A 21,313-nucleotide genomic window follows, 5' to 3' on the forward strand; every position below is an offset into this window, starting at 1 on the left:
CACACTGACTTGTTTTATACTTAATACCAGTCTGGTATCAAAACATCTGTTGATGTAAGATGCGTTGTTTTAAAAGAAAACACTCAAGTAAAAATACTTGAGCGACTGTACTTCCAATGCTGCTAAATGGTAACTGCAGGGGTTAGAAAAGTCTGTATGAGAAGAAATAGTCAAACATTGTGTTAGTTACTTATTTGCATTCTTACTGAGTCACAGGTGAGGATGAAGCCACTCTCATGTCTCTGCTAAAAAGCTGCTTGGCTTAGGAGAAAGATTTTAAACAGCTTGTCTGCCTCTGTCTGAAAGTAACAAAATCTGCCTAAAAGCATCCCTAAAGCTCATTCATTCCTGTTATATCTGATATATCAGGGCTGCAACTGCTAATTATTTTCCTTGATGATGAAGCTGCTTCGCCTTGCAGCAAGAAGATCCCTGGTTCGCGTCCCGGCTTTCCCGGGATCTTTCTGCATGGAGTTTGCATGTTCTCCCTGTGCATGCATGGGTTTTCTCCGGGTACTCCGGCTTCCTCCCACAGTCCAAAAATATGCTGAGGTTAATTGATTATTCTAAATTGCCCGTAGGTGTGAATGTGAGAGTGCTTGTTTGTCTATATATGTGGCCCTGTGACAGACTGGTGACCTGTCCAGGTGTCCCCTGCCTTCGCCCGAGTCAGCTGGGATAGACTCCAGCCCCCCCGCGACCCTAGTGAGGATTAAGCGGTGTATAGAAAATGGATGGATGGATGGATGAAGCTGCTGATTCTCTTCTTCATGAATCAATTAAACATTTGATCTGTAGAAACATCAGAAACACTCTGGAAATGCTCTGTGAGGGTTTACTTTAAGCTAAATGCTAACAGTGACTTGCTATCATTCTAATGGTGATTATGCTAACAGGCTTATGTTTAGCTAGCAGGTGATGTTTACCAGCTTAGTGTGTATGTTGGCAAGCTATCATTAGCTTATTTAGAGCCACACCACTCGTATGTTATGCTCACAATGACAATACCAGTATGTTGATATTTATAAGATATAATGTTGACCACAGTTAGCATGCTAACATGGCTAATTTAGAGCCAGATCCAGTACTGTGGCTGAAAGTCAACCCAGCTGCTCAAATGTTTGTCCAGTTATTCTGTATGAGGTATGATAATACAGGCTCTTAACCTTAATATTTAAACTTGCTAAGGAAAGCCAATGTTACTGTTCTCTTGGAAAGCACTTTAGCTCAATGGCTGTTTAATGTACCATATAAATAACAGTGATGCTTTTCTGTGTTTTATATCATTGTAAACTTATTATTTTTGGAGGGTTTGGACAAAACAAGCACCACTTTGTACATTTGTGCTCATGCTTTAAATGTGTTATATTAATAATGACAACTTGACTTCACTTGACCTGACAGTCACAGCTTATGTTAAACAAAAATGAAACATCTAAAGTGGAATGCTTTTGACTGGGAAATCTGTAAAACTTAAGTAATGATGAACTAGAAAGTCATAGATTGATTTTATGTGCAGCTGTTTGAAAACAGTAAAAATTCCTGTCAGTTGTGGTGAAAATGTGTCTACGGGTCAAGGTAACTCTCTTTTTTTTGTCCAATGCAATTATTCAAAACTTAAAAATATTCAACTTAAACCTATAATGTAAACCACAGAAAATCAGTTACTCTATGATTAATCAATTCAGCTGACAAGTAAAAAAAAAACATTTTTAAAAAAATCGCATCTTCAACAGCCACACAACCAATGTTACATGTAAGAATAGCGGTGAAACTGTATGCCGTCTCTATGAAATCTACACTCATTATTGTTCAAAACAGGAGGCTCAGACAAAGGAAGTCCTGACTTCTTACACACATAAACCCAAAACCAGTTGGATTTGGAGGATTACAGTAACTGTATCTGAGATAAAACAAAAGTCCTGTTTTCTCCAAGCTTCCTGGAAGGAAATGGAGAGTTTGGGTTTCAGCTGGGAGACCTAAAGCCTGCACTGAGGGCGCTGCTGGAATTTAAGGTTTTGTTTGTGTATATAAAAGTTAATGCTGGCTATAACTTGAAAAGACAAAAGGCTTTAGCACGAGGATGAACATGAAAGCTGGCAGTGAGCTCCAGCGGGAGATAAGTGGGGAGTTCAGCGGAGGCTCCTCGATGGTATCTGAGTCAATGACACAGGTCTGTTTGGAGTGTTAATGTGCCACAGACTTGTGCTCTCCGAAGCTCTCGTGCTTTTGATTTAGTTTGTTTAGTGTCTCCACAGCCTTGCCCGCCACAACGGCAAACACATGGAGGTTTGTTTAGGAGTCTCTCCGTTAGTCTACACAGAGCAGGTTTCAAGGTTACTCTGTGGTCCTGGTTTGAGAGGCCGACTATCACCGATGTGTCCTCCCTGTGTGGCCTGCAGGCTGGTCGCTGTCGTCTGAAAAACACCCCTCCGCTCTGCACGGTCAGATTAAACCTGAGGGATTTCTACTTCTCACCGTCTGCCTGTCAGGAGTGACGAAGCATGTTGTGACGGCCGTCCTCGTGGTATCAGCTGGATGAATGGACGGCTGTTTAATCTGCCCCTGAAAAGAAGATTTGAGGACATGGAAGAGAGAGGGCAATTAGAGGGGAGAGGGGTTTAGTGGTGAGTCTGACTGGGTGTCACCTGTAGAGGGGCGAATGTGCTTTCAGACACATTGTGATGATGTTGTCTGGCAGTAAATTTGAGCGCGATCATCATCTCTGCAGTGGAGCAGCCGAACGGACAGAAGGAGGCGATGAAATTTTAATGAGGTGATTGTATTATACTGTATGCGCTCCAGTCTTAAGCTGCTCCCCTGTGACATCCCACCACGACACAGAAGCACTGTTTATCTGCATCTCACCCTGGATGTTCACTGACTCGCCTGTGAACTGTGGTCAGAGAGCTGTTACTCACAAACACTCCTAGTGAACTTGTTTTTAAAGAGGTTTGTGAGGCGCCAGTTCCCACAGGCAGGATGAACAGAAATGACTTTAGGCTTTGCCTGAGATTATTATTTATCTTATAGTAGCTAAAAAGAACACATACCGATTTACCGATCATTTTTACAATTATTAGTAGTGTATAAAATAGAGGAAAAACTGAGCTGAATGTATCGCAAACTATTTAGATAATTTATTAATTGGTCTGCAAATTGTTAAAGAAGAAAAACAACAAAATTCTGAGATTCCAGCTTCCTAAATTTGAATATTTTCTAATTTAATCCTTTATGACATTAAACTGAATATCTCTTATTGTGGACAAAACTATATCTGAGGATGTCATTGTGGACTTTGGTAAACACTGATTGACATTTTTCACAATTTTCTACCATTATTGTTGACCAGACAACTAACAGATTAATCAACAATGAAACAGCTTCAGATTCACTACCATTGTGGCGCTCCAAGAAATGTTCTGCTTTTATATTTCAATGGCCAGCATTGAGGCTCTGTGTATTTGTTGGACGAGGCATCATTTCCTCCATTAAAAGTTTGATGTTGGAATGTTTCGCACATGTTTAGTTGCAGTTGTAATTCAAAATGTCAGAAGGTGGTGAAAAAGCTCACAATTTTCCACTGTATTCCGTCTTCAGATTAGTTTTTTCATCTGATTCAATCCTCAAATCCCCAAAACAGCTGTTTTAGTCATATGAATGAGCAAATCCACACATCTGGGGACAGCAAACTAATCATCAAAATAATCATCATGGAATTAGTCAACAACAGTGGCATAAATTGATAGCCGTGTTCAATCAATAAATCAATCAATCGTTTCATCAAAAACAAAAATGTCAGCTACACCAGCACCTCCATGACCGTTTAGATTTAGCAGGCATCCCATTTCTGTGGTTAAAAATAACAGACATTTCCTGGACCCACCTTCTCAATGTGACTTTATACAGCTTTTGTTTGACTGTAAAATGTAATTTCTAACATTGATGTTTTTGACTGGCATCCTGGAATCTGTAATCACGTTTTTGTTATTTTTTGACATTTTATTTAGACTAAGCAGTTAACTAAAACACCCTAGCAATAGATTAATCAGTAATGTTCTCGCAGCCCTATTTGTTATATTTTGTCTCTTCTAGTAAGTCCTCACTGGTCAGATAAATTGTCAGGCAGGGGGGATGGATGGATTTGAACCCGAGCGGTGTTACCTTTCACCGCTAATGTGCTGTCACAAAGCGGCAGCGAGCTCAAGTCGAAAGCGACCGAGAGAGTCGCGTGGTATTATCACTAGTGGGCCTGAACACATGAATGTGTGGCTGTGGGAGCTTCTCTGCGACCGGAGGATGAATCATCCTGACAGTCTGTGACTCGGCTCTTTTCGCCTGTCTGCCTCCCTGTGTGTCAGATCGGGGCCCGAGCTGGACGAGGCCCCTGGCGGTCCCCTGCCTGCCTCAGCCCTGTCCAGAGCAGAGGCCTGTCGCTTCCCATCTCCTCTACGGTTGTGGGACAGGCAGCGCTCTCTGTACCGATTCCTTGGTGATGGCGATGAGCACTGTAAATGATTTCACACTACACACGAGATGCTGACTGGGTTCCCCCAGCCTCTAATCGACTGACCCTCTTTTACAGCCCGTTGTGGCTTGTTAATTGGTCTCCAGCTCCCTGCTGACACAGTGACCCTAATGGAGGAGAATTACTGCTGTCTCGTCATGCATTAACCTCCCTCCTCCTCCTCCTTCTCCTTCGTCCCGCCTTTCATCAGCGCTGCCTCCCTGTCAGGCCTAACCTCTGCTCCCACCCCCCCTCAGCTCGCTCTGGTTTCACAGCAGCTGGGTAGACGGGCTGAAGTGCACATGCTGTCCCGTCCTGTCACATGTCCCTGAACGCCTCTAGGAGCCACAGTCAGGTGACACTGCCAAGTAAATTAAAGCAGCAAACAACATACACTTACTGTTTGCACACTGTTGTCCCTTAATTAGTTTAAGCATGATTTAGGCATGGCCAGAGTGAGGAGAAACCTCTGCACGCGAGGTCAGTTGGAGCTTTAGGGCTTCTGACTTTTGCACAAAACACACTGCTGTGCATCTTTTTTTCTGTAGTTATATGCATAAATTATCGTTGCCTATCACAGGTTCCCAAAATCCTAAGGTGTCATCTTTAAATGTCATTCTTTCCTGTCAGTAGAGCACATGTGATGCAGAAACAGCCGTGAGGCTCCAGACAACCTGGAACACCATCAACATCTCAGGATCAGCCACCGACTGCCTTTACTGTGTTTTTTTTAAGTAACCTTTGTATGTCTAGATGTGTTTGCCATACAGCTAAGAGTCTCGATGCTGTGTAGCAGCTCACCCCTCATGGCTGCTGCCTCCATTATTTACAAGTGTGAATATTTCATGATGACATCAGGGTTGGGACTCAGGGAGAGGGCTGCCCTAACGAGCCGTGGCACTCGCTCATTTAGCCCTAAAACGAGTTGGAGAGTGCTCCTCTGTGGCGCCACAAAAACGACACTGGGCGGCCTGTAGTAAAACGAGTTCAAGTCTTGTTTGGGGTTTGGAGAAAAGTGAGGAAAGGAGCAAAAAACTTGTCTCGCTGTTGCACCAGCAGATCAGCGATCGTCTGTTTTTAACCCGAGGAAGAGCCTCGAGCATAAAGGCGGTGTTTTCTCTGGTTTATTCAGACACAAACAGATGCCTGTTGAAACAAGCATCTTGTTATTTAGGCTGTGACACAAGGGCACAAAATGATCCACTATATGCTGCAGGAGAAATAGCAAAAAGAGCTAAAAAGTGGAGCCCACAATTATCTGTTTATGTATTACAAATAAACGAACTCAGCTCCAATTTGTAGCTTTGTCTTCTGTGGTAGTATAAATCTGTGCAGACATATCCTCTGAGGGGAGAAGATAGAAGAGTCAGTGTCTTTAAAGTCAGCGGCTCACAGATCAGACTTCATTGTGCATGTGAGTGTGTTTGTACGTCATCCAGTGTGATGAGTCAAAGAACTTCTCAGATTGAGAGTGCGTTTGAACAGACAAAGTAAAAGTCAAAGCAGTGCAGTGCTGCTGTCAAAGAAGAGCTTTTTAGCTTTGGCTAGGGGTCAGAGTCAGTAATCTCTCTCGACGTGATTTTAAAATGACTAACTGTCCTTGTGGAGATGTTTCTGAACTTGTTTTGTCCGCAGTCATCTTTTAATCTGAGTGATTGCAGTAACAACAAATGTGTTCTTCTGTTTTGTTGCAGTGAGGGAGTCTTCAAGTGTCCAGAGGATCAGCTGCCGTTAGACTATGCCAAGGTACGACTAACACTCTGACGGCACATTTTCATCCACACCTGAGCCCTGTAATCAAACTCACTAAAGCTAACAAAGGCAGTCATGCTAAGCAGTCACACAAAGTTGGTTATATGCAGGGTTTCCAAACGTAGCTATGAGCGCGTTCACATAAAAGCGTCACTGTTGACAACAGATGACCACTGGTGGAATTATGATACAGGCTTAAAACAAAACAGCTGTTGCAGCCAAAGTAGGAAGGAAAGCTGGTGGTAAACAGCAAACTGTACAAATATATAAATGAATAGTCTCATCAGTATCAGTGCTCCATCATTAAGACGCAAGGAGATGTGACAATAATTGCAATTGTGCAAAAGTTGCAGAGATGTTTCTTAATTTAATTATCATCATGCATCACATGATTGTATTATGAAATCCCAGACACTGTTCTTTTGTACTATTTAAAAAAGTGAACATTTAATGAATAGTCAAGTAATAAAAATAAAGGTACTTATTTTGATGAAGTGGTGAATTCAGTTATCTCACATTTAGTCTCAGCCAATTTTAACCTCGTTTTTCTTCTTTTTCCATTGACAGTGCTAACAAGCTAGTTCTTGCTAGCAGGTAATATTTACTCTTAGCTCATTTAGTGCAAAGCCCCAATCATGCTGTCCTGCTCTCTGTGACAGGATAATATGGTGATGTTACCAGTTAATGCTAATGTTAGCTTTACAACCTAGTACACTTTAAAAGGACTCAGAGTCTACAGTCATACCAGCAGCTCTGTGAGGCTTTTCTCTGAGCTAAATGCTAATTAGTTCATGTTTACACAATCTCCCCACCTTAACTGAGCATGTTAGCATGCTAAAATTGGCTAATTTAGAGCCAAACAGTAGCATGCTAACCTGGTTATTATAGCAATATACTACGCTTCCGTTTAGCAGGTGTGATGTTAACCATTTTAGTCTGAGCTAAATGAAGAATTAGGTAGTGTTTGCCATGTTGTGTCTATCCCAATTTAGCATGTTAGTGGGCTGCTTTTATACACACTATCTTTTTTTGCATCATAGCATGCTAACAATTACTAATTAGTGCTGAACACAAAGTACAGACTGATTGGAAGGTATTTGGTCATAGCCAGGTTAAAAATGCTAAAATAATTGGAAAACTAAAACATTGAAAAGGTATAACAGAAAAAAAGCAGCAAACCAACGAGGAGCATCAAAAAAAAAAAAAAAAACCTGAATGGTTTAAAAACATAACACAAAATGTAATGTTGACATTTTTTTAATATCTGGCAGAAATGAAAGAAAAATAGTGAACATGCAGGTCCTGCAAAGCTACATAAATATGGGTGCATCAGTCCAACCAGGAAAAAATGCAAAGCAGAGCTAAGCGGCTGCATTTGATCTGGATACAGTTCAGTTATAAGATGCAAATTGTCAGGAAAAACAAAAGCAGTGGATTTCTGGAAAACATAAAGGCAGTAATCCTTGCCTTAACCCAAAGTCAGAGGTTGCATTTCATTTCATTACAGTGGATAAATTGTTAAAGCCACTGTGTTTTTTCCCTAAATAAATCTCTGCCTGTGCAGAAGAAGAAAGAAATTTCAGCTGAACTCTAAATGCAGTTAATCAGATTGTGCTCAGGGGAGGGGGGCAGGGAGGGAGATAATGACTAACTGTATTCAGAGTCAGAGGATGTCGCTGTGCACGTGATCCCTCAGTGCAAAGCCAGAAACTGCAACAGAAGGATAACAGACAAGAAAGGATCATCTTCTTTTCTGTGCAACTTTTGGCCTCAATTGCAGGCACATATATGTATTTTTTCCACGCAGTTTGTTAGCTTTGGCCTGCATTAGTCATTAAAACATAACAAGCAGTGGCCTGCTGCGGGGTCAGTCATTATGGAGACCTTGTTTAAACAAACAGTGACGTTCTATAAACGTTTGTGTAATCATCATATAGGTTTAATGAAGCACTGGAGCGAGCTGATGACAGCGAGGAATAAGACGATTTTAATAACATTAAAGCTACTTAAAGGAAAAGGAAAGGGGGAAAGGTGTATGTTCAGGGGTTAACCCAGAGCTGCAGCAGTGCAGGTCTGCATGCTGTGCTGAAAGCGATGAAGGCGCCTGTAATAGCAGGGACTCCCCATGGGAAGGATGTGCTCATGGCACACCTGTCAGACGTTGTTATTTACCAAGGCTCCCAGTCGCCTGCAAATTACCCCATCCTGGTGGTCTCCTGTCAGGGTTATCGTAATGCTCGCAGCACAGTGTCCTTCGAAAAAAACACGCACAAACACAGCCTTGCTCACACAGAACAGTGTTGCAGTCATTGCAGGATAGTACTGCCGCTGCTGTAGCAGTAGTGTGAGGCCAACAACTGCTGCAGCAGACAGAATAAACCCCCAAGTTGGAGCTCCAAAGAGCTTAACCCCACTGATCTGCCTGGGACTCGGTTATTAAAAGGTCATTATTGCCGTCGCCCTGCAGATTCCAAGACTGGAACAATGAAAGAGTTTTTAGTTTGCTTTAGAGGATTTTTTCTTCTTTGTTTCTCCTCAGAGAATGTGATTATGGCAACGAAATACCATCTGCTGCTCCTGTGTAAGTGGAGAGCAGCACTTTTCTTCACACCAGTACAGCGTATTTAACATACATGCATTAATTTAGTCTGACGGTGCTTCTGTCTAACGAACACTGAGCGAGATAAGCAGAAGAGTTTTATTACAGATGATGGCTCCCGTGTTTCTGTGCAGTTATTTGTTTCGAGGGCTGTTGTGACATTTTGAGGAAGTGCCTTTTCTTGTTTGACCAGTGCTCTGCTCATGTGACAGCGTGGGGGATGGAGATGCAGAGCAGAGCTGTAAATCCTCGGACAGTGTACTATAGGGAAGGATTTGGGGTGTTTGGGCAGAAAACTGACTCATCCTTATCGCTCAGTGACCGAGGATAAATAAATCTTTTCCTCTGCTCCACGTCTCTCTGCCTCTGTCTCTCTCAAAGGTCCCATAAACCCATAAACTTACTCATAATCACTGTAGTGGCAGACTGGACTCACTGTGCTGCGGTTTCATGATGGCTTTTTCCTGTCACTGAACATTTACCCTTTTGGAAAATATGCTTATTTGCGTTTCTTTCCATGTTGGTTTCAGCTCAGTGCAGCTGGAAACAACTACAACATAATTTTAAAGAAGCAATTGACTTATTTACATGGCATTTTTATGTTTTTTATGTACAACTATTCAAATAAATCTACACTAAGCACTATTTTTAGCATCAGGCATCATGCAGTGATGCTGGGTGTCTGAACATTAAACTGACTGCCTTTGGGGAAGAAGGGTCACTATTAGGGATTAAAACTTGCTGTGTAAATACTGACATTCAGATATTTTTGACTAACTCCCTAAAGAGCCAGCAAAATGGAAATTAATGAGCTTGTGCCGAAAAACTTTATTAAATTCTCTTTGGAAGTCCATCCAGCTTTCCTGCTGTCTGTGGCTCTTTAGTTCCTACTGAGCAGTTAAATGTTTTAAAACGGCTCACAAATGTAGGATTTCACTCTTCTAAAAACTAATTCATTTCCTACAACAGGTGGACTCTGTAGTTTTTAACAAATGTTGCTCAAATAGAAATAATTAGTGCATTTGTTGGGGACTATCTTTGGCTACGGATTAGTTGGTATTCACAGCAGCAGGACAGTGGATGTAGGACTGATTTAAAATAACTACAGTAACCATGTTTCTTTTAACAAAGAAATGTGTCATTCAGTAGCTTTATTAGTGTTGAAACAGTTGCAAAAATAAAAGTTTTTAGTGCTGGAATAAGCTAAATTCAGCTCTGGCTGCACACTGACAATTTTGGTTTTGATCTTGGTGATAGTAAGAAAAATGACAAACATCGCTAAGCTGATCCCTTAAACATTTCTTTATTTAGTAGAGTATTTATGTAGTACAATTCCCCAGTAGGGCTGGTTTAGCAGTGAAGCATATTAAACTAGTTTGCAAATGCTGACAGCTACAGATGACCCTGTTATTCGGTCTCAAGGGTGTTAAAGGAGAATGTTTTGGGCTTTATTCCTTTTCAGATAATCTAATGCAGTTTTAAAAGACTTGAGCTTCTCAAAAAGATAACTGGGACAGATGTTTTCAGATTGAGATAATTTAGCTGGATGAGGGGTGTGTGTTCCAGTCTCCCTGACCTGCTCCTGCTTCTCCTTCAGATCTACCCAGACCCAGAGCTGGAGCAGCAGATCCTGGCGCTGCCCATCCGCTGCATCCACAGCGAGGAGGGCTGCCGCTGGACCGGCCAGATGAAGCAGCTGCAGGTGAGAAGCTTGTTGTATCTCCTACTTGCCGCCTCCCCCCTCTCACCCCCTCACCTGGCTCAGCGGTCTGACATTTGTCTCTTCTCCCTCAGGGCCACTTCTCCACCTGCGCCTTCAACGTGATCCCCTGCCCCAATCGCTGCTCCGTCAAGCTGACGCGCCGCGACTTGCCCGACCACCTGCAGCACGACTGCCCCAAGCGCAAGGTGAAGTGTGAGTTTTGTGGCAGCGAGTTCACCGGTGAAGCCTACGAGGTAAACACACCAAACCCGTTCCTTTTTCCTGCTCCAGCGCAGCGGGAGCTTGACGTGAACAAACCAGTGTGACGACTCATGATTTCCATGGTTATGTGAAAGGCGCCTTTGAGAGAAAAGGTGCAGGAAAAACTAATGCACACGCGTGTCAGAGAGTGTGTTTAAAATGGCGCGTGTGCTGGTAGAAAGAAAGAACCTTTGACTGCGTCTTTCATACTAAAAGTGTTTTGGTCAGTGAGCGAGCTGAAGGTCCCTCAGGCTCCTCACTAACACCTCTGTCATTCCTGCCAGGCTGCCCCTCCTCTGTTTACTCTCCCCTCTGCACCCACTAACAGTATTAGTCCACCTTTTCACTGTATGTTTGTCTCCATTCATTTGTAAGAACTCTGTTTGCAAGAAACTGGATTTGGGCTGCTTAGTTTGTGCGTGTGGCTCAGTTTAACTTCACAGCACTCTAACTGTACATTTATTCTTATTAATAATAATAATAATAATAATAATAATAATAATAATAATAATAATAATAATAATAATAATAATAATAATAATAATAAAATTTACTTATAAAGCGCTTTCAGTCAAAGTGCTGTACACAGAAATAAAAACAATAAAAAGTAAAAACAGATAAAACAGTCAAAACAGATAAAAACAATAAAAACAAAACAACAAAAGAGACATCAGTAAAACAAACAATTTAAGATTCATATGTAAAAGAAAACAAGTGGGTCTTCAGCTTAGTTTTAAATACATTAATGGACGATGCCTGCCTGATTTCAGCAGGCAGACTATTCCATAATTTTGGTGCCCAGAATGAAAAAGACCATTTCCCAACTGTCTTTTTACAGACCTTTAGGATATTCAGAAGTCCAGTCCCCTGGGAACGGAGAACCCGAGTGGGGACATACGGGTTCAGCAGACTGGATAGGTACAATGGGACAATTCCATTTACAGTTTTACAGGTTAGTAGCAGCACCTTAAAGTCTGCTCTAACCTGAACAGTTAGCCGATGCAGAGAGGCCAGCACTGGAGTGATATGATCATATTTACTCGCTCTGGTCAGAACACGAGCTGCTGCCTTCTGGACCATCTGTGGACCATGAAAACTCTTCTTTGGCAGACCTGATAAAAGGACATTGCAGTAATCCAGCCATGAGGAAACAAACGCATGAATTAGGACCTCAGCATCCTGAAATGACAGAATCGGTCTGATCATGGAGATGTTTCTGAGGTGAAAAAAGGTTCCTCTTTAATATGGAATTGGAGCAAAAGAGTTTTATCAAAGAGTATACCAAGATTCTGGACTCTGTCTTTACAATGAATAGCACAGTTACCCAAAGACAGAGTAAAATTATCAAACAGAGGATTAACTCTTTCAGGTCCAATCAAAATTTATTCAAACCTAGATTAAATTTAAGTTGTGAAAAGTCATTTAGGCCTTCGAAATAGCAAACTAGTTGATGATTATTAGGTAAATAAAACTATAAATGTTGACACTTGACTCTAAAGGTTTAACATCTTGTGCTAGACACTTTTACATATAATCAGTAAACATCTCATTATGAGATATTTGAGCAGGAGTTGACAGAATAGCATCACCTAAAGACCCTCTAGTAGCTAATGAACAGCTACTAAATGGGCCTTAAGGTGCAGATGTGTTCTTTCCTTCTGTATATATTCTGCTTTTCCTCAAGCAAAACCCTGCTTGAGGAAAAGCAGCATCAATCTTTTAATTAAAATGGTCTGACTTGATATTCCTGCTCTAAACTATAAACTTGTGTTTTCTTGTCCACACCAGAACCACCAGGGTGTGTGTCCTCAGGAGAGCGTTTACTGTGAGAACAAGTGTGGAGCGAGGATGATGCGCCGGCTGCTGTCCCAGCACAGCATGGCCGAATGTCCCAAACGCACGCAGCCCTGCAAGTACTGCGGCAAGGAGTTCGTCTTCGACACAATCCAGGTCAGTTTATAATCAGAATTTCTCATTTTCTGCCAGAATTCCTTCTTATTAGTGAAACGGCTCCATTATAATTAGCGTGATGACGAGCCTGATGTTCGTCCTCCAGAGTTTCAAGCCTCAGCAAACAAAACCTGCCATAGCTGTAGGTTGTTTCCATTCATGGCGTCTCTGTCTTGTGGCAGCTGAATGTGAGACTGAGCTGCTCAGAATCAGAATCAGAATGAGTTTTATTGCCATTGTTCATGAGGTTCACAAACGAGGAATTTGACTCAGTGCAATGCTGCTACATTAAACATTTAACAAATAGTAGAGATAAAAATAAAGATAAAAATAAAGATAAAGATAAAGTAAATACTATAATAAAAGCTAACATCTACTATAATAAAAACTAACATCTAAGTACACTGTACAACAAAAAAGTGACTAAGTGAATAAAGTGACCAGTAGCAGCAGGTGGTGGGGGCCACCACGTAGTGCAAATATTGTAGTGCAAAAACAGTGGTAGTTGTTGATGAGTCGGTGCTGAGCTGCTGAACATAGGCACATGTGTGTGTGAGGTGAGAGTCATCTAGTGTTTTGCTGTCTGGGCTTTTAATGTGAAGGCACCTGCTGCTGCACACATCTGGCCAGAGGCTGAGCAGCCAGTGTCACTTTCCCCTCCCCCATAGTTTGAATCAAGATGTAATAACCCAACCTTGGTCGCAGCACAAACAACAGCTGCAGAGCTACTCTTTCAGTCACTCCTTGTGTGAGGATTCTTTTTGACTCTTAATATGCACTGTGTAGCTGGTTTTATTCAGGCAGGAGCCATTTTTGCACATTTTGTCCAAATCTAGGTCATTGTAAAGCAGCTATTTTAATAATTCAATAATGATTTAAAGCAAAAATACGAAAGAATTCCTGCTTTCAAGTCCTCAAGTATGAAGGTGTTCTGCTTTCCCTGTTTATTTGGGGCTTTAGACTGGCTGTTTGACAAAATAGTACATTTAAATGCACATTTTTTGACATTTCATAGATTCAACTAATAATTCATTCAACAATTGATCAGTCTGGTTTGTGAAACCTCAAATATGGATAAAAATGCTCATCCAGTTTCCAGACTCCTCTTCAAATAGCCACATTTGTTCAGCCAGGGGTCAACAACCCACAGATTTTCAGTTTAATATAATATGAGAAAAAGAGCAACAAACCCTTCCATTTGAGTGGGAATAATAACTAAAACTGGCTTATTTTCTCTGGCTTCAGGACACATGATTATTTGTCTTCTGTTTTTCTGGTCTATTTCTGCAGCCTCATTTTTTTTAAACCTGTATGTAGTTTTTTGAGCTTTCAAGGACGTTTTTCTCGGTACGACCATTAATTTGCATCCCTGCTGTTTGGTCTGTGCTCTTATCACTCATGCCGTCCTCCACAGAACCACCAGTACCACTGCCCTCGCTTCCCTGTCCAGTGCCCAAACCAGTGCGGCACGCCCAACATCGCCCGAGAGGACCTGGCCAACCACGTGAAGGACAACTGTGGCAGCGCCCTCGTTCTCTGCCCTTTCAAAGACGCCGGCTGCAAACACAGGGTATGACTGACCTGCGTTATTTAACCTGAAAAGATTTGTTTTCCTGTTAACTCAGTCTTTGTGGTTTATTTATTTAATCACATCGTCTCCTTGTCCTTGGTCACTCTGTCCAAACTTGTGAATTCCGTCTTTTCAGCGTACAGTTCTGTGTCTGTAGGGCCTATTTTAATGAGAGCAACACATCTACATTCCCACAGCACATTTCTGTCTATTTTTAAAGCTCGCATCAATTTGTGGAAATGCGGACTCGCTCGAGGAAGAGCAACAGATGAGCTTCAAACTCTGTGCTGTCTGTCGGCTCAGCTTTCAGACCTACAGAGCGTCTGAAAAGCTTGATGTGTAATATTTACAGATGGCCTGATGGAAAGCAAAAACATGTTTCCACAACAGCACAGTGATGATTAATTTTTACAGTCCAGGTGTCCACGCATTCATCACGTTCAGTGTTTCTTATTTTATTATTGACTAGGGTGAGTGTATGAGCTCAAAACACTAATATGTAGACAGTTTTATGTGTCACTTGTTCAAAACAAACCTGAGAAGCTGGAATATGGCAGAGGACTTTCCAGAATTATTTCCAACATGCGGGTTTCCCTTTTTTTCATAGATCTTTCAGAACAGCTTTATTTTCATTTTTCACTGCATGTAAAACCTCCATGCTTTAAAATGATGCTATACGGCCAAATTTTTTCTGTGGTTTTGCTTTTTTTTTTTTTTTTTTTTTTTAATCATCAACACAACAACTTCACATTAATCGCAACCATTTTTCATTCTATTCAACTGTTAAAGAAATCTCAGTTTGGTGTAATACATTCCTTAATTTCTATTTCAGTTAGAATTCTCAGTTTCACAACTTTTGCATTCATTTCAATTCAAATTTAGTATCATGCATCAAATCACAACATGTGCCACCTTGTAGCACTTCACATAATAAGACCTTACAAATTTTAAACAGAGGAATCCAACACATCCAAAACTGTCAGGACTTACCGTTTCTGCAGTTTCTTTGTTTAAAGATGATTTCAAATACAAATCACAATTTTTTTGTTTGATTAATCTAAGTTGTTTATATTTTGTCGGCAGCTAAATTAAGTAAAAATGGTAGTCCAAAAAAGTTTAACACAAAAATGAAGCAATATAGATGTAAAAGTGTATAAATCCAAGTCCAGAAAGTTTTGTGAAATATTCAATTTGTATCTTTGCATTACTTTATATCGCAAATCTGTATGTATAAGAGATCCTTGTCCTTACTCACTGTGCATAATTTATCTCTGCTGCTCCCTTCAGTGCCCCAAACTGGCCATCGGTCGTCACCTGGAAGACACCACTAAATCCCACCTGACTATGATGTGTAACCTGGTGGGTCGCCAACGGCAGGAGATCCTGGAGCTGCGGAGGGAGATGGAGGAGCTGTCGGTCAGCCACGACGGCGTCCTCATCTGGAAGCTCAACGACTACTCCCGCAAGCTCCAGGAAGCCAAACTGCGAAGCAACCACGAGTTCTTCAGCCCGCCCTTCTACACTCACCGCTACGGCTACAAGCTGCAAGTGTCGGCCTTCCTGAACGGTAACGGCAGCGGCGAAGGTTCCCACCTGTCCGTCTACATCCGAGTGCTGCCCGGAGAGTACGACAACCTGCTGGAGTGGCCCTTCTCCTACAAGGTGACCTTCTCCATCCTAGACCAGAGCGACCCGTCGCTTTCCAAACCGCAGCACATCACGGAGACCTTCAACCCTGACCCCAACTGGAAGAACTTCCAGAAGCCCTGCAGCAGCCGCAACTCGCTGGACGAGAGCACCCTGGGCTTCGGCTACCCCAAGTTCATCTCACACGAGGAGATCAAGAAGAGGAACTACATCCGAGACAACTGCATCTTCATCAAGGCTTCTATAGAGATTCCCCAGAAGATAATGGCTTAAGATCCAGCCTTTGCGTTGTGTTTATGAAGGAGACAGATGGGTTAAAGACTGGAACTGAAGACTTAACCTTGAATACTTCTACACACTTACCCTTTAGATACTTTGTGCCCTTACAGCCTCTCCACCACGGAGCTTGAAGTGAGTCTGTTTGGCTGTGCGAGCCGACTCGGAGGACCTTGATGCATCACAGAGGAGAAAGTGTTTGGTCTGCAGAACCATCACTCTCTGGTGTTTCTTTTTATTATTTTTTTCTATCTGTTTGTTGACCTTTTATCACAGACTACAACAAAAAGCCTTTGAAATCAAACAGTGCCTAGAGAGTTTATCTTAAGTTATAATTTTGTTGTTTCCGCAGTACAGATGTTGAAGATTATGGAGAAGATATAAAAATAAGGGTGATGGGCTTCACTAAGCCGCTGCACTTAGAGTAGAGAAAGAAGGCGAGAAGCTGTTTGGAGATGTCCTGCTTTATCTGGGATGATCTAAAGAAGAGGGAGCTCAGCAGACTCAAGCTCAAGCCCAACTGCCTTTTGTTTCCATGCTCATCCAGTATACCAATCCCTGAAACAAGAACTGCACCTGAGGTTAGTGTACACAAAAGCAAACAAATCTGTGTTTTCAGGTGAGAAACTAGCAGCTCAGATATTGGTCATTTTCATGTTTTAATGGAATAGATTGATTTTTGGTGGGAGAATCAACCACTCTGGTGTCGTTTTACCAAATATGAAACTATAGTCAACAGCTGGTTAGCTTAACTTAGCATAAAGGTTGCAGAATCTACCTATCAGCAGCTGGAGAAGCTAATAAACAGTCATATGAGTTATTGGTTCAATCTATACAAAAACCTTCAAACAGAGCCAGGCTAGCTGTTTCATTTGTTTTAGAGTCCTAATGCTAAGCTAACTAGCTACCAGCTGTAGCTTTAAATGAATCAGAAAGATATGTCAGCCCCAGTACAACTTTCTGGCTTTTAAAACCACACAAAAACAGTCATGCTAAACCAGGGCTGCATTTTAAAGGAAAGTTTCTCACCTGCTAACATTAAAGTTACAAATCTGTGTCTTCTTCCCATCACAGAAACTGTTTGTCAGTGGGTTAACAGTCGTACATTAGCTTCAGGAGCCACTGATGTACCAAACACACTTCATAGTGACCCTAGGAGGCTTCATGTCTACTGTGGAGTCCACCAATAAGATAAAGAAAGCACCTTTTGTTGGTCTTTGGATGAGCAGAGCAGACAAAGAGGCCAGTTGACAGAGTAAACGTGCATTTAATAGTGAAGGAAAAGCCATGTGGCCTTTTTATAACAGTATGTCTTCGCATTAGGGTTTTAGGGGAGAGCAGGGCAACAGAAACACATGCATGCTTCATGTTCTACCACCTGGATCACATTTTTTTGTACTGTAACCTGTATTCTTGAAATCCTCTCCTGTTAATGGCTGTTTTGTCTCTCTTTTTTTTAGACCATTTGAAAGTTTGACAAATTGTCATAAGAATATTTTTTTTAAGTTTTGTTTTTCTATACAGAAAATGTGAACGCTGTCGGTAATCTAACCTATAAAGACAATGAACACTTGGCTGTGAAGTGTGTTGCGTAGCCTGGGCCTGGATGGAGGGCGCACGTTTGAAAAGATGGTCTAAAGACACATATATGGGTGTCTCGGGACTGACTTGTTACCATGGTCACCGGTGTCTGTCTTCAGCTGGACACACAAAGTGACGATGAGGAGCAGCCCAGCGCTACACCCGTCTCCACCAGAGGACGAACCAAGATGCTCATGATGTATGTGAATACTAATGTAAAAATGCAGAAGCACATTCTGTCTTTTTATTATTCTACATGGAAAAGCTCCTGATTTCCTGTCATAATACCAGCTGATATTTTACAGTGATTTAAAGAAGCGAGAAGATTAAAAAAAAAATTTTTTTTGTAAGATTCTGTATTTTTAAAAATACTTAGCTGTTTTATACAAAAACCCTTTTCGTTGGAGAGTCGGGGTTGACTTTGGGAATTTTCAGACCCTTTCGTCTCTTGGACATTTGGATGATCTGTCTGTGTGGTTTGAGCCTCACATATTCTGTCTGTATTATTTCCTCTTAAAAGTATTTATTTTAAAGGAGCCGTCATGTGACTTTGCACAGGCGGTGCAAATGTTTTAATATGTTGATTGATGAGTGCTTGTCAATTTCCTAACTGAAATAAAATACCATATATTATAGTTTTTTTTTACCTGTTTGTGTTTTGTGCTGCATGAAACAAACTGTTGATCACTTTTACTCACTTTCTTAAATCCTCAGAGCTTCATCTGATAAGATTCATATCTCCATAGCAGCAGATTTATGTTTTTAATCGTGATCTGGGACAAATCCTAGAAAAACTACAATTAAAAATAATATAAAAATAAATCTTGAAATGAGCTGTCAAAAGGAAAACATTTCTGTAATATATTTAAAAACTTTGTTTTAATTGTCAACTCTGGTTTGCAGTTTAGAAATCACTTTATGTCTAATAATGCATCATGTCCATGAAGTGCCTGTTAGTCGATGCATAATCCATGACTCAGCAGACTTCCCTGGATCTGATAACATAATGCTGCAGAAATGTGTGTATTAAAGAGGCACTAAAGCAATTTACTGCTGCACTTCTATGAAGTTGTGAGATCTTATGAGAGACATTTTAAAAAGCAGAAGTGAAAGTCTGTGTCTTTGTCCTTTCTGTTAACAGCAGAAAATTAACAATAACTGAGGTGAAGCAATATATGTTTCTTTGAAATCCCGTTCATCCTTTTAGTCATCTAAGCTGTTGCTACACTTGCATTAAATGATACCAAAAAGGAAATATCTGTGACAGAAAATAGAAAAGAATTAGTGCTTTGTGGTCATATGCCTCCATAAACCAGTCAAGCTGCTGTTCACATCCATGTCTGTCCAGATTTGACCTTTTGGCTACAAAACCTTATCACTTATTTCTACTGAATGAGACTCTTGTGTGAAATTGTGTCATGTTGAGTGTGTGAATTTGTGGGAGATTACTGTGACCTTTGCCACCAAAATCATCATCATCACCAGTCCAAGTAAAGATTAGTGTGAAATTAGAAGAGATTGAATAAATTCAAAAGATATCACATTCACAACAAGAAAAGCAGTCAGAGCGCAATATTCCTCCAAGGCTCAGTCCTTGGATCATTTCTGACGGATAAGTCCTGATAAGTCCTCAGCAGTGGATTTATAGTAGGATCACAATCAGCTGATGTAGTGTTCACTGGTTGTCATGGTTACAGTGACACCGTGCCACGATCTGGCAATGATACAGAAATCTTTAAGATAAGATAAGATAAAGTTCTTTATTTCTCCCCACTCCAGGGGAAATTTACATTGTTACAGCAGCTTTATTTACAATATATACAAGGGTGGCAAAATTTTTTAACAGAAAAAATAAAAATAAAAATAAAGTTTAAAAGTGCAGAGATGTGCAGTGCAAGAATGTCAGTGCAAATTTTATGGTTTGGGGTGGTAATGATATAGTCCAGTTTATGTTAACATCAGCCAGTGATGCTGATGTTGTAAAGTCTTATAGCAGATGGGATGAAGGACCTGTGATAGCGCTCTTTCTTGCAGGGTGGATGTCTCAGTCTGCTGCTGAAGGAGCTGCTTAAAGACCCCACAGTGTCATGCAGTGGGTGAGAGGGATTGTCCATGATGGATGTGAGCTTTGCCAGCATCCTCCTCTCACCCACCTCCTCTATGGAGTCCAGGGAACAGTCCAGGACAGAACCAGCCCTCCTGACCTTCTGTTTAGTCTCTTTCTGTCCCTTTCAGTGCTCCCTGCTCCCCAGCAGACCACTGCATAGAAGATAGCAGACGCTACCACAGAGTCGTAGAATGTCCTAAGCAGAGTCCTGCACACTCCAAAGGACCTCAGTCTCCTCAGCAGGTGGAGACGACTTTGGCCCTTCTTGTACAGGACCTCTGTATTGTGTGTCCAGTCCAGTTTATTATTGAGGTGAACACCCAGGTATTTGTATGTGTCCACCATGTCAATGTCCAAACCCTGGATGTTCACCGGTGCAGTCTGGGGTGTCCTCCTCCTGCTGAAGTCCACGATCATCTCCTTCGTCTTACTGGCGTTGAGCTGCAGATGGTTTCGCTCACACCAGTCCACAAAGTCAGAGATGACCGTCCTGTACTCCTGCTAGTCCCCCTCAGATACCCGACAATGGCTGTATCATTGGAGAACTTCTGGAGGTGACAGCTCCCAGAGTTGTAGTGGAAGTCCGATGTGTACAGGGTGAAGAGAAAGGGGGAGAGCACTGTCCCCTGTGGGGCCCCCATGCTGCTGACTACCACATCAGACACACAGTCCTGAAGCCTCACGTACTGTGGTCTGTTGGTGAGGTAGTCGATGGTCCAAGCAGCCAGGTGACACTCTACTCCCGCTCCTTCAAGCTTCACCCTAAGCAGAGAAGGCTGGATGGTGTTGAAAGCACTGGAGAAGTCAAAGAACATGACCCTCACAGTGCTGCTGGGTTTCTCCAGGTGAGTCAGTGATCTGTGCAGCAGGTAGACCACTGCATCATCCACTCCAATGTTCGGTTAGTAGGCGAACTGCAGTGGATCCAGATACTGGCTCACCTGGGGACGGAGGTTCTTGAGGACGATCCTCTCCATGGTCTTCATCAGGTGAGAAGTGAGGGCCACAGGTCTGAAGTGGTTAGGCTCCCTGGGGTTCCTGGTCTTAGAGACAGGAACCAGGCAGGAAGTCTTCCATAACAGAGGAACCCTCTCCAGACTCAGGCTCAGGTTAAAGATGTGCAGCAGCACCTGACAGAGCTGGTCTGCACAGTCTCTAAGGAGTCTGGAGCTGATTCCATCAGGACCTGCAGCTTTCCTGGTCTTAACCAGAGGAACCAGACTATAAGCCGCGTCACTGCCAGAATCTAATCACTTGGTCCTTGAGTCATTTCTGACCTTCCCTGAAAATTTCATCCAAATCTGTTGCTCTGTTTTTGAGTAATGTTGCTGACGGACAGACAGACAGACAGACAAACATAC

General features: G+C 41.9%; 1 protein-coding gene across 2 annotated transcripts in view; it reads left to right on the top strand.

The window, feature by feature from the left end:
- traf4a (tnf receptor-associated factor 4a) overlaps positions 1-18,480 on the top strand; it is a 39,731-nt gene extending 21,251 nt beyond the window's left edge. The window contains exons 2-7 of one of the 2 annotated variants that reach the window (XM_023287636.3): positions 6,202-6,253; positions 10,456-10,560; positions 10,653-10,766; positions 12,610-12,771; positions 14,186-14,341; positions 15,629-18,480. In XM_023287636.3, the coding sequence (XP_023143404.1) occupies positions 6,202-6,253; positions 10,456-10,560; positions 10,653-10,766; positions 12,610-12,771; positions 14,186-14,341; positions 15,629-16,261 (1,222 nt within the window). In that variant the 3' untranslated portion in view covers positions 16,262-18,480. Of the gene's footprint in view, positions 1-6,201; positions 6,254-10,455; positions 10,561-10,652; positions 10,815-12,609; positions 12,772-14,185; positions 14,342-15,628 lie in introns of both variants that reach the window. The other variant, XM_023287634.3, reaches the window with a different exon arrangement.
- Positions 18,481-21,313: the final 2,833 nt, after the last annotated feature.

The sequence above is a fragment of the Amphiprion ocellaris genome, chromosome 7 (assembly GCF_022539595.1).
Source record: "Amphiprion ocellaris isolate individual 3 ecotype Okinawa chromosome 7, ASM2253959v1, whole genome shotgun sequence".
Classification (NCBI taxonomy): Eukaryota; Metazoa; Chordata; class Actinopteri; family Pomacentridae; genus Amphiprion; species Amphiprion ocellaris.